General features: G+C 47.9%; 4 protein-coding genes across 5 annotated transcripts; 2 read left to right on the top strand and 2 right to left on the bottom strand.

The window, feature by feature from the left end:
* Window positions 1-1,225: 1,225 nt before the first annotated feature.
* Window positions 1,226-3,870, bottom strand: LOC6599302. The gene is made up of 4 exons (XM_002024199.2): window positions 2,705-3,870; window positions 2,090-2,141; window positions 1,882-2,018; window positions 1,226-1,814 (listed from the first exon to the last, which is right to left on the bottom strand). The coding sequence occupies exons 1-4, from the start codon at window positions 3,125-3,127 to the stop codon at window positions 1,308-1,310; spliced, it is 1,119 nt and encodes a 372-aa protein (XP_002024235.2). The 5' UTR covers window positions 3,128-3,870; the 3' UTR covers window positions 1,226-1,307.
* A 1,011-nt stretch (window positions 3,871-4,881) lies between these two features.
* LOC6599294 (mRNA-capping enzyme) lies at window positions 4,882-7,409 on the top strand. Its single transcript, XM_026992478.1, has 6 exons — window positions 4,882-5,296; window positions 5,366-6,331; window positions 6,398-6,536; window positions 6,610-6,883; window positions 6,956-7,152; window positions 7,222-7,409. Exons 1-6 carry the CDS (start codon window positions 5,093-5,095, stop codon window positions 7,407-7,409), a joined length of 1,968 nt encoding a protein of 655 aa, XP_026848279.1. The 5' UTR covers window positions 4,882-5,092.
* Window positions 7,410-7,549: 140 nt separating this feature from the next.
* Window positions 7,550-9,247, bottom strand: LOC6599295 (tRNA-dihydrouridine(20) synthase [NAD(P)+]-like). The gene is made up of 3 exons (XM_002024202.2): window positions 8,948-9,247; window positions 7,929-8,891; window positions 7,550-7,865 (listed from the first exon to the last, which is right to left on the bottom strand). Exons 1-3 carry the CDS (start codon window positions 9,177-9,179, stop codon window positions 7,615-7,617), a joined length of 1,446 nt encoding a protein of 481 aa, XP_002024238.2. The 5' UTR covers window positions 9,180-9,247; the 3' UTR covers window positions 7,550-7,614.
* A 311-nt stretch (window positions 9,248-9,558) lies between these two features.
* Window positions 9,559-12,313, top strand: LOC113566509 (vacuolar protein sorting-associated protein 4B). 2 transcript variants are annotated; one of them, XM_026992449.1, is made up of 5 exons: window positions 9,559-9,723; window positions 10,183-10,322; window positions 10,387-11,245; window positions 11,316-11,544; window positions 11,597-12,313. In XM_026992449.1, exons 2-5 carry the CDS (start codon window positions 10,187-10,189, stop codon window positions 11,696-11,698), a joined length of 1,326 nt encoding a protein of 441 aa, XP_026848250.1. In that variant the 5' UTR covers window positions 9,559-9,723; window positions 10,183-10,186; the 3' UTR covers window positions 11,699-12,313. The 2 variants fall into 2 exon arrangements, with proteins under 2 accessions (XP_026848250.1, XP_026848251.1); XM_026992450.1 differs by having other exon boundaries at window positions 10,186-10,322.
* The last annotated feature ends 395 nt before the right edge of the window (window positions 12,314-12,708 follow it).

The following is a 12,708-nucleotide window of genomic DNA, read 5'->3' on the forward strand; positions in this document are numbered from 1 at the left end:
TCCTATTTTGTCTCTTTATCTCTTTCACCTAAACAGGACTAAAATGGTCGAAAATAGGTTAATCATTCACTGTCTAATCGTTCTCTGTCTCTGTTATTCAATCTACTTTTAACTAATAATATAATATAAAAATTAATAATGTCTCTCACAAAATCGCATGTTTTTGACATATTAATGTACTTGATCTGTGTTCTGTATATATTTATATCTAGATCCCGAACGTATTCTTGGTCTCTGTAAGAAGACTATTAACTGCCAAATGTTGTATTTCTGTATTTATCAGTTCTGTAAAATCCCTTTCCTTAGTGTATACTAGTGTTGTCGTTTTGTTTTAGAAGGCAAACTCGTCGGCAGATCGAGGGTGAAAGCTATGATTCTTGGACTTACCGGCGTGTTGTTTTGCTTTTCACTGTTTAATATTATATGAAATTACAATTACGCAAACTTCACCGAAAAATGTATTAAATTTTATTTTTTTTATCGTCGCTCTGCTTACAATTACGCAAACTTCACCGAAAAATGTATTAAATTTTATTTTTTTTATCGTCGCTCTGCTTACAATTACGCAAACTTCACCGAAAAATGTTTTTATTTTTTTTTTTTTGTCGCTCCGCTTTTTTGATCTTTGTTACTCTGTTGGAATACAAACACAAACTGATTAAACTACATAAATGTAGACCCAAAGCTATGTTTATTTTCCAGCGCCTGCCAAGTTATTCGAATAAATGAAAACTGTAAGAAAAGAAAGATATTATGTTGGCACCGATGACAAAAACAGCTTGGCGGTTGATTTGAAAAAACACTATCGGAAAATAAGCAAGCCGCGAAAACAAAACAAAAATACACAGGGGTTGGGGCGAGAGATCGAAAAACTGCGGGCCGCGCCACATGTAAGCCATTAAAATGCAATAACAATAGCCAATGACCGAAAACAATTGTTGGCCAGAATCCGGTCAAAATGTAAGCAATTCGTGTCAGAGGGCACGCACACAGTGCCGACTGCGCCAATGAATGCGGAAAACCATACACAATTAATGGAATTTATCATCGGTTTTATTGGGTGGGAAAAAGGCCAAAGGCACAGCACTGATCAAAGAGCTACAATGCTCACGTATTCAGCATTGATTTCGCATCGATTTCGGCCGCCGTGTGGCGATCGGACATTGTTTCCTTCCCTTGATTGCCGCCTGCCCATCTATTTATAAAACCGAATTTCCTGTTTATATTTTTTATAATACATTTATTTACTCGATACAATAGCAAGGCCATCCCATTCCATCTCATCCCTTCCTCTACTCTACTCTATTCTATGGCGCCGAGCTCATGCGCACCACCTGGGGCATGGGCAGGTTGTCCATGCGCTGCAGCCTCTTGCGCTTCTCGCTGCTGGGACCAGTGGGAGCAGTGGGGCCGCCGCCCGTTGAGTCCATGCTGTCGCTTTGCGTCTCCACCAGCTTCACATGCGCGATGCTCTGGCCGAACAGCTTCTGTCTAATGCTGGGCCTCTTGGCCCCTCCGCTGCGATGCACCGTTGCCTCTGTGGTGGCACCAGTCGCACGGTGCGCACGTCCTGGCCTCTCCCCCTCCCCGTGCCACTGTCTGTGGCGGCGCTGTTTCTTGCGGTGCTCTCCATTTGGCAGCAGTTCGTTAACGTAGTGCAGACTGCTCGAGGCACTGCCGCTGCAGCTCTGCTGGTCCGCATTCATGGCGCTGACCGTGTGTCCGTGTCCGTGGCCGTGAGAGTGCTTCATTCGGGAATGCTTCTCCTCCAGTTCGCTCTTGTTCTTCATGGCCACCTCCTCGATATGCTTTTCCTATATAAACGAATTTTGTATAAAAAGTGAATAGATGCTTTTGGTAGGGAATAGATATGGATCCTACAAACATGGCACGTTTGTGCTTATCCCTTTTGGCCAGGACCACGACCCAAGCGAAATAGGACAGCATTATGCCGGCCGGCACCAAGACCCCAGCCAGGGCATCCTGTATCCAGGCATGATAAATGGCCAGAAAGATCACTGCAAAAAGGGAAACGAAACGGAAGCATTAGAGGATATACAGTGGTGCAGTGCAGTAAGTGGTATCTTACCCAGAAAACAAACAATGACGGCCACCAGGCGTCCATTGGCTTTGCGCTCCTCCTGCAAAAAGCCAAACAGATAAAGAAAGGGATCAGAAATTGAGTCATGGCGATGCGACTGTCTCCCAAATGCCACCACCAGAGGAGAGGTGTGTGTCTGTGTGTGTTCGTCGTTTATCGCTCTCGTTCTGGGGTCCGGGGATCTACATATATAGCTGTATAGGTGTGCCCATAAAAACTTTGTTTATAAGACCCGCCGTTCCAAGCAGATCATGAGCAGGCGCATACTCGTATAAACACAGGCAGGCACAGGCATACAGGGGGGTACAGTGGAATCCAGCTATTTGGCACTGTAACTTTTGGTTTGTACGCTTTTCTAATGAAAAGTGGATAAAAGTTGGAATATTTTGGCGTGTAATTTTTCACAAATCATTAGAAACGATGGCGTCGTACAAAAATATTTGACTGCATTTCTGCCGTCGTGCCTGCCTGCTTGCATCGGCAATGGATAATGGTTAATGGATCTCTACCAGATGATGACGTATCCATAAATCACTTAAATCAAGGTGTTTTTGAATGACTCACACACACGCGCACGGCAAGGGGGCTACCTGGGGCACTTACGCGGGATTTAAGATCCAGTATTTCCTTGAGATTCTCCTGAATAATTTCCTCATCGGACATGGAGGTGAGACTCTTTTTGGCCACCAAGGCGGTAAGACCATCTGGAGATTTGGGCACAGCGGCACCTCTACTGCTGCTGCTGCTGCTGGTGGTGCTGCTGCTTGTAATTGTTATTTTGGGCATGGCTGCGACTGCAGCAATCTTTGGGTCTGGGTCTGGCAGGCGTTTAACGGATGCTGGAGCTGCTGCGGGGGCAGCCATTTCGAACGATTTAATTGCTGTGGCAATTGGCCGCGAACTAACAACCATCCAAATGGCACGGAAAATGGAACTGGAGATCGGAGATCGTGATCGCGACCGGCCAGTGATCATTGAGCGAGTGAGAGGCGGTGCAGAGCATTGGCTCATCCATCCAGACAGCATCGACCATCGACGATTGTGTTGTTGTTATTGTAGCCATCGTTTGTGCTTTGCTTCGGCTCGGCCATTCTCTGCGGCCGAGACGAGCAGCATTTGTTGTTAAGTATTTGGGAATCCAAAAACAGTTTATTTACATTGCAGTAAATAATTCTCAAGATGCTGTGCATGTGTGTATGTGTATGTGTGTGTTTGCCAAGTTCATTTTTGCAGACGAAAAACGCAGCTAGGAGCAATAGAATTTTTAATTAATTGTCTTGGGCCTGGCCCTGTTTGTAGCCTCCTAGTTGTTCTTCCCCTCCCCAGCCAGAGAACTTACTCACTTGACTCTTCCTCAAGCTGATGCATCTGGACGACCTTGCAAAGGGCGTCTCTCGGCTCGGCTCGGCCGACTTTGTTGTCGGTTGGGCAGTGCTGTTCCTTTCGGAATCAGAAACTCAGTTTCGCAGTCTTTCTGCGGTAGCGCGTCATTATCAGCTGCGTAGCTGGCTCGGAAGTGGCTCTCCTGGCAGGGAAACACTCGTGGCCCCACTGACATGGATGGCATCAATCACCAGATCCTCTACAATGTTCACCTCGACAGTGGGAATCTTGGGCATTCCGGGGGTCATTGTCCGTCCGCCACACAGAGGGCTTGCCTTTAGGGATATAACTTTCGTCGTTTTTTATGACATGACGGAAAATCTCGTCTAGCTCCTTGCTGGAGCTGAACCAGCATCGCCACATAGACATCAGCAGGCAGACAGGATTTCCGCATCCGCATCCGATTCTTTTGTTTTGTTTTGATTCTTCTTCTTTCTCTGAAAATACACACACGACACAAACAATTATTAGCCCGTTGTATTTTAATATTCTACAGAAAATAATGACAATGGAATAATTTTAGCGCAGTTCAGGTGACAGAAATCGTGGTTTTTTTAAACTCAGAGGAAAGATGTGATGGATTTACAAGACGAAATTATAATTTACAATTAAAATTTATAGCCTTTTACCTCGAGTCGTTGAACTGTTTAAATAGAGGGGGCTTTAGTGGGCTACGTTTTTTGGTATATTTTCGAGGGTCAGACCGTATATTTTATCGCTAAGTCCCACTGCCAGCTTAGCCACTATGTCTAGCTCACACACCTTGCAATTTTATTTACTTTTCATACTATTTTTGTTATGGACTCACCGTCCCGTCCAATGCACCAATGTAGAAACCGTGTAGAAATGCCATTTAGAGCCATGTCCCAGGTCCCATCGAATACCAATTCGTGATCAGCATCAAATTTCTGATCGCTTCCCATTAAATTCTCTTTTTTTTTTTTAAATTCGTCTCTAATAAAAAGAGCGGGAAAAAATGTTTGAAATGTACACATTTTCCCAGGTGTCGCTTCTGGTAATTACATAAAATGTAGTTAATATGAAGCACACGTGTATTTATCGTGTAGTTACTATGTAAGTAAATTAGGTGCTTAAATGCTTAAACCTTATTTTATGAGCAAAGCAATAAAGATGAAAACTTAAATTTAACCAGTCTAGTAGGAAATGGATTTGATAATCGTATAAAACTATGAGTTTAGAGCTGAGGGTGTTGCCTAGCTAGCAATATGCAATCGAATATCAAAAACGTGGAATATGATGCAACTTGACATAACAAATTTCGTCAGTATATTTACGGTATATTTTTAAAATGAGACCATATTTTTCGGCAGATTTCTGCGGTTCAGACCGCATATCTTATCGATGAGTTCGCGGTCACACTGCGTCCAGCGCCACCCCGTCCCCCGTGTGTTTCTAAGTGCTGCTGCTCTTGAAATTTGGTGAAAATGCAAGCAGAAGTTAAGACAGGCCAAACAAATCGCGATCTTTAAGGCGGATCTTCAACGAACGGCCGGCGAGGGCTTGCCCAAACTCCACTAAACCACACCGCCCCACGACCCCACTCCGAGCGAAAAGCGTAAGGATTCGTTGTCGTCGTCGTCACACAATATGTCTCAATCGCATCGTGACCGAGGTGGCGGCTCCGGGCCACTGCCAAATCGTTGGCTATATTGCCCTCGGAAAAGCGACTCGATCATTGCCGAGCGTTTTCTGGCCTTTAAGACACCACTCAGTCAGGCATTCAAGGACAAAATGCCCATTGAGTGCACCTTTCGTCCTGAGATGCTCTTTGACTACTGCAAGACAGTGAAGGTACATATCCTATGACGCCACATTGGCTTACCCTAATATCAATCGTATCCCCCAATCGTATTTCCAAAGCACAAGCTAGGTCTCTGGGTGGACTTGACCAACACGAAACGATTCTATGATCGCTCGACGGTGGAGGAGCGCGGGGCGCAATATATTAAGCTGCAGTGTCGCGGCCATGGTGAGACTCCCTCGCACGAGCAGACGCGCAGCTTCATTGAAATTGTCGACAACTTCATCACGGAGCGTCCTTTCGATGTGATCGCCGTCCATTGCACGCATGGCTTCAATCGCACGGGCTTCCTGATTGTCTCCTATATGGTCGAGCGTCTCGATTGCTCCTTGGAGGCAGCCCTATCCGTCTTTGCCAACGCCCGGCCACCGGGTATCTACAAGCAGGACTATATTGATGAGCTATACAAACGGTTTGAGCTTGGCGAGGATGCTCCCCAGGCGCCTGAACAGCCCAACTGGTGTCTGGAGTACGACGACAGCAATGGCGATGATGACATCTTGCCGAGCAGAAAGCGCCCCAACGATGACAGCAGCACCTCTTCGTCCACATCGCAACAGGCAGCAGCTGGAGATGGCAACGAAGACGACGCCGATGACGTGGATGGGGAGGAGGGCGAGGGCGGCGAGGGTGGCGAAGCCAATGGTTCGAAGAAGAAGCGACGACGGGAGATGGTCGTAAGGAATGCCACATTCATGGACGGAGTCCCCGGGGTACGACAAGTCTGCGATCAGCCGCGTTTGGGCGACCTCCAGTCGAGGGTGCAGAACTGGTGTCACTGGAACAAGAATGGCTTCCCCGGCTCCCAGCCGGTGTCCATGGACAGGCATAATATCAAGCGACTGAGCGAGATACCCTATCGCGTTTCCTGGAAAGCCGATGGCACACGCTACATGATGCTCATCGATGGCCAAGACGAGGTGTACTTCTTTGACCGAAATCACTCATGTTTCCAGGTGGAGAATGTCACGTTTCTCGATGGCAAGAATCTAAACGATCATCTCGATGGCACCCTGGTGGATGGGGTAAGACTTGCGTATGATTTGGCCCTGGTTCTGGCACTTGACTGATTTGGGATTCTTGGTTTGCAGGAAATGGTGCTGGACAGGATCGCTGACGGTGTGATGCCGCGTTACCTCATCTATGACATTGTACGGCTCTCCAATCGAGATGTGCGCGAGGAGCCCTTCTTTCCCAATCGACTGGATTACATCAAAAACGATGTGATAGGTACACATACGATCCACGATCCACTGATTATTTCGTTTATTTATTATGATTGTTATGTCTGGGCACTGTACAGGTCCCCGCATCTCGGGCATGAAGCAGGGCATCATTGTCCAAAAACTACAGGCATTCAGTGTGCGGGCCAAGGATTTTTGGGACATTTGGATGTCTGCCCGCCTGCTGGGCGAGAAGTTCGCCCGTTCGTTGGCCCACGAGCCCGATGGTTTGATATTTCAGCCTTCGCATCAGCCCTACACGGCCGGCGTCTGTCCGAATGTCTTCAAATGGAAGCCCCACGAACTCAACTCTGTGGATTTTCGGCTCAAGATCATCACAGAACGCGGCGAAGGGTGAGTGCGGAGCGAGAAGTAATTCTTTGGTAGATCAACGCTTAACCACTCTTTACGCTGGTGGCCTTGTAGACTGCTGACCAAAAAGGTTGGCTTCCTCTATGTGGGCGGACATGACGCACCGTTCGGGCGTATGCAAAAGTTGACCAAGGATATCCGTGATGTGGACAACAAGATTGTGGAGTGCACCATGAATCAGTTTGGCAACTGGGAGTTTATGCGAGAGCGAACAGACAAGAAGCATCCAAATAGCTTCAATACAGCACGCGGTAAGCTGTGATGTCTCTTGGAACTTGTTACTTAATCTTAATCTTGTTGTCGCTTTTTTGGTTGGACAGCCGTTGTGGAGAGCATAAAGCAACCGGTTACAAAGGATTATCTGCTTAATTATATTGCCAATTGTGGATTTCGTGATGATCATACCATGATGCCGCCACCTCATAATGCCCACCATTCCCATGGTGCCATGCAGCATGCCCAGCATCATCAGGGGGCACCACCACATGGTCAGCATCGGTCCGTTTGAACACCACACCACACTCTACACCTCAAAACATCTCACCATCGACACCACACCCCCCTCCCCCGACACTAGGAAATTAAAACAAAACAAGGGCATCCTCCCTTCCCCCAAGCTAAAGTCCCCAATAAAAATAATTTAAAGTGTGAATTTCTACTCAAATCAAAGGATAAAAGGACAAAATCATATATTTACATTCTTCAGTGTTTCGTCAGTTGATCAGACTGCCATTCTCACGCAGGGGCTCTTCTTGAAGCTGCCCGATATGCAAAAGGGCCACCAGAGCCGCCCCCTGTTCGGCCTGCTTCTTGTTCTTCTCCCAAAAGGTGCTGCTGTAGCGTTGGTCGTCGTAGCTGCAAATGGCACGGAACAGCTTATCGCATTGCTGCGTCTCATAGGCAGGCGGGGATTTGCCCATCTTTCCAGCGTACACATACAGTACGGTCTTGGGCAGATGATTGTCTACAGAAAAGGAGCATCAATTAGTACAGAGACCAATACAGAGACGCCTTAAAGCTGGCATACCACTGGCATAGGTGGACCTTAAAAATGGCATGCTACGACAGATGACGCCCTCATACTCATCCGTGATGGCAGTGGCCGCCTCTTCCAGTTTCTGTCGCTTGGCCTGTGCCTCGGGTGGCTCGACCTCTGCCCGTCCAGAATTTCCGAGGGTGCGCAGCTCTTTCTGCTTGCGGCGACAGTAGTCGCCCAGATGCCAGATCTCGCATATTTGCTGCAGCGTCTGGCATTGAAGGAATCGCTTACCACGCGGCGTCTCCTGCAGCTCCTTGAGCATGTTCTGGACACAATATTTTGCATTGTGCGGGGCATTGTCGTAGTCCACACAAAGCCGCAGATACCTTTCGATCAGCTCGTCCATGGGCAGGAGACCGTCGCGCCGAAATATACTGACATTGATTTGAGCGGCTCGGGCCACCATTACGCTATCGGCGCCACATTCCAGCTGAAATTTCAGAATATCCTCGTACTTTTGCACGTTTCGGGAGCCTCCGTTGGCGATGATGGGTATGGAGACAGCCTTGGCCACGGCACGCAGCACATCAGGATGGGGAGGATGCTGTGGACGCTCATCGCGGGTTCTAGCATGGATACCGATGGCCGCAATTCCTGTGTCGGCCAGTTTCTGCACCAGACTAATGGTGTCATCCAGATCGGGAAGAATTCGGATTTTGCAGGTCACGGGAATGTCCAGATTGGAGCACAGTGTACGCAGAATGAGAGCAGCCTTGTCGGGGTCCGCCAGCAGGGCTGCGCCCATGCCACCCTTGATGGAGAACTCCTTGGGGCAGCCCATATTGATGTCCAGGCCGGAAATGTCCTGCTGCAGCAGCTTACCCACGGCCAGAGCACGTGTCGCATCGCTGGTGCCCATTTGCAGGACCAGACGCGATGTCTCCAAGGCACAAGTGCGAAACACCACCGTCCCATCCGAGGGATCCACAAAGTCCACAGTCCCCAGGGCGGCTATAACGGTAAGGAAGTTTTTTTGAAGTTTTAAAGTAGAATTGTGGTCCACTCACGGTTATGCCGCCTAATGCTTTTGATTAGCTTCAGATCGACCAGCTCCTCGGTGTAAACGATGTCAGCGCCCATTTCCAGGGCCAGCAGACGCATGGGCAGGGTGCCCACCCGCACCATGGGTGCCAGCATGAGCTTGTTGCGGTAATCCAGCTTCTGTCGCGGCTTTGGAATCGTCATGATTTGGAATTTCTTCAAAAACGAAAACCACCTAGACCTCGTCAAAAATTGCATGTGTGCGAGGAGAGGGAGAGAATATGCAGCTGTTGCTATACACGCATCACGTCTTTAAATACCAGCAACATTGCGACTCTTTTTTGGTTGGACTTTTTCGTTTAACCCTGTTTTTACAATAAATACAATAAAAGCAAGGATTAAAAACTATCCAATCTTGTAGAAAATTGATTCATCACTCGTATAAAATTATGTGGGCTTGGCTAAATGTTTTATATAGCTAGTAATATTCCACGGAATATCAAAATCGAGCTATATGTAAAATATAATTTTAATTTTTCAGTATATTTACGGTGTATTTTTAAAATGAGACGGTATATTTTGGTATATTTCTGAGGGTCGGACGGTATATCTTATCGATAAGTCCGCGGTTTACACTGGTCGTCTTCGCGTTGGAATTTCGGAATTTAGCTAAATTTATATATCTGTTCCACTCCCAGCCACATCCAAGAGCCACCCAGCGTACGACCCATTGCATCCTGTGCCCAGCAAGAGTTTAATTTTCGGGATTCGGAGCCAGACAGCTCGGACAGAAAGCGTAAATGTGAGTAATGCGCAACCAACGAAACAACACAAATATCTCCCCGCACTCTGCCGCTCTTGGCTACCTGCCTTCGTCATGCAATTTGTTTTTGTCCAAAGCGCTGCATTAGTCATGCACAGAAGGTCGATTTTGTTCGGGGATGCGCCACAGGAGGAGCACCCCTTGACTCTGTGACCCTCTGGCAGGGGACTCGGCCTGAGCATCGCTAGGGGATTGAATGGGTGAAAAAAATCTCGGACAAGCCACCATCAGACAGAAATGAGGACACAGCCACAGGCACTAGAAAAACCCATAACAAAGCAGTATGGACTCCTACTCTCCAGTTATGCTGGTGCTCTTCTAAAGCAAAATCAATAAGACAAGCAGCTCCCGCCCCCTTTGTATTAATCACAGCCCTATGACGTCACTGCCGGAATAGTAAAATATAACTCATTTATTGGTTAATATTAACAATTGCAGCAGCATGGCGTCCGGCTCTACATTACAGAAGGCCATCGATCTAGTGACCAAGGCCACCGAGGAGGATCGCAACAAGAACTATGCCGAGGCACTGCGCCTCTATGAGCATGGCGTGGAGTACTTTCTGCATACGATTAAGTGTGAGTAGTCCGCTAGGATCCAGCTAGGTGCTCATCCTCACATTCTTACATTCCCACCTTCCAGACGAGGCGCAGGGCGAGAAGGCCAAGGACTCGATCAGGGTCAAGTGTCTGCAGTATTTGGATCGGGCCGAGAAGCTCAAGGAGTACCTGAAGAAGGGCAAGAAGAAACCGATCAAGGAGGGCGACGAGTCCAGCTCTAAGGACGACAAGGATAAGAAGAGCGACAGCGATGACGAGGACGATGACCCGGAGAAAAAGAAGCTACAGGCCAAGCTGGAGGGGGCGATTGTCATCGAGAAGCCTCACGTGCAGTGGTCAGATGTGGCCGGCCTGGATGCTGCCAAGGAGGCCCTCAAAGAGGCCGTCATCTTGCCCATCAAATTCCCACAGCTATTCACCGGCAAGCGCATACCCTGGAAGGGCATCCTCCTGTTCGGCCCACCCGGTACGGGCAAGTCCTACCTGGCCAAGGCAGTCGCCACCGAGGCCAACCGGTCCACATTCTTCTCAGTGTCTAGCTCCGATCTGATGTCCAAATGGCTGGGCGAGTCCGAGAAGCTGGTCAAGAATCTCTTTGAGCTGGCCCGCCAGCACAAGCCATCGATCATATTCATCGACGAGATCGATTCCATGTGCTCAGCCCGTTCCGACAACGAGAACGACAGTGTGCGTCGCATCAAGACCGAGTTCCTGGTGCAGATGCAGGGCGTCGGCAACGACACTGACGGCATCCTGGTCCTGGGCGCCACCAATATACCCTGGGTCCTCGACTCTGCCATCCGGCGACGATTCGAGAAGCGCATCTACATTCCGCTGCCGGAGGCCCATGCTCGCCTTGTCATGTTCAAGATACACTTGGGCAACACCACACACGTCCTCACTGAGCAGGATCTCAAGGAACTGGCTGGCAAAACCGAGGGGTGGGTGGATCCCTTCTGGGGCACTCCGAGAATCATCTAACCAAGATCTGTACCTTCCCGTATATTTCAGATACTCTGGCGCGGATATATCGATTGTTGTGCGCGATGCACTGATGGAGCCTGTGCGAAAGGTCCAAATGGCCACGCACTTTAAAAAGGTGACGGGACCCAGTCCCACGAATAAGGACGAGACTGTCGATGATCTGCTTATCCCATGCTCTCCAGGCGATGCGGGTGCCGTCGAGATGAACTGGATGGATGTGCCCAGCGACAAGCTCTTCGAACCGGCCGTGACCATGGTAAGCACCGATCAATATACTTTCCCCACAATTTCTCACATCGTTCTTTTAGCGCGACATGCTAAAATCGTTGTCCCGCACGAAACCCACAGTCAACGATGATGACCTGAAGAAGCTCCGCAAATTCACAGAGGACTTCGGGCAGGAGGGCTAGGCCACCAGCCCAGACCCCGCCAGTACTCCAGCACCACCAGCTAATTCTAATTGTTGCCTATTGCATAAATTCAAACACATTTTCTTCGGGCTCTCCATTACCTACCTTTTTTTTACATACATATATATACGATATATACCATACGCGAAGGATATATGTATGGTTAAGCTAAAATTAAAATTTCAATGCGATTGCAAGAGAAAGAAAGAGAAGGAAGGAGAAAGAAAGAGAAAGAAACGCAGACTAGCAGAGTAAAAGTAAGAAGAAAGAGATGGCTATCACCAGAAGCAGCCTGATGTTGTTGTAATCACAAAGTCAATGTATTTTTGTACTCGTAATGTTAAGCAATAGAAGAGATCCGATCCCCCATGTACACGACGATAGTACGTGTGTCTGAGCCACCAGACAGTGTGTGTGTTCGTTCTATCGCAATGATGCCCGTATATGCTAGTAGGATCCATGGAGAGCTATGTACGGACGTATGTATAGCCGCACCAGATCGGATCAGCAGCCAACCAATTCAATCAACCAAGCAAACACCCAATTCAAAATGTAACGTATAAAAAATAAACTAAAACTGTATACTGTACCAATGGCACAGATTTAGGAACGCAATTCGGCGAATATCCTGCTGTTAAACTAGTACCTTCGTAGGAGAATCGGAAGAAGATATGCAGGTCGGATACTAAAACCAGTGGGAACGTTGTGATCGACGGCTTTACGTTTATATACACTTCGAGTACCGAATGGTATGGAGAATGAATGGTATGAATGGCCTGGAGAGACATTGAGCAGGAGAGTGAAGGAGAGTAAAGCAGTAAAGGCTTGTCGCGTATAATAAGCCCGAAACATCTGTATGCTTTGAAATCGCAGAATCGTTTTAATCGTACTTAGTAATTAAATCAAACCATAAACAGTGTACTCCACACACTATTGTCCGCTGTTAGCTGATTTTCTGATAAGCTTTAAGCTTGTGCTCGATAAGACGGTAAGCTTTTTGTACGAACCAC

This window comes from Drosophila persimilis, unplaced genomic scaffold, assembly GCF_003286085.1.
Source record: "Drosophila persimilis strain 14011-0111.01,24,50 unplaced genomic scaffold, DperRS2 tig00000735-arrow-arrow-pilon, whole genome shotgun sequence".
NCBI lineage: Eukaryota > Metazoa > Arthropoda > Insecta > Diptera > Drosophilidae > Drosophila > Drosophila persimilis.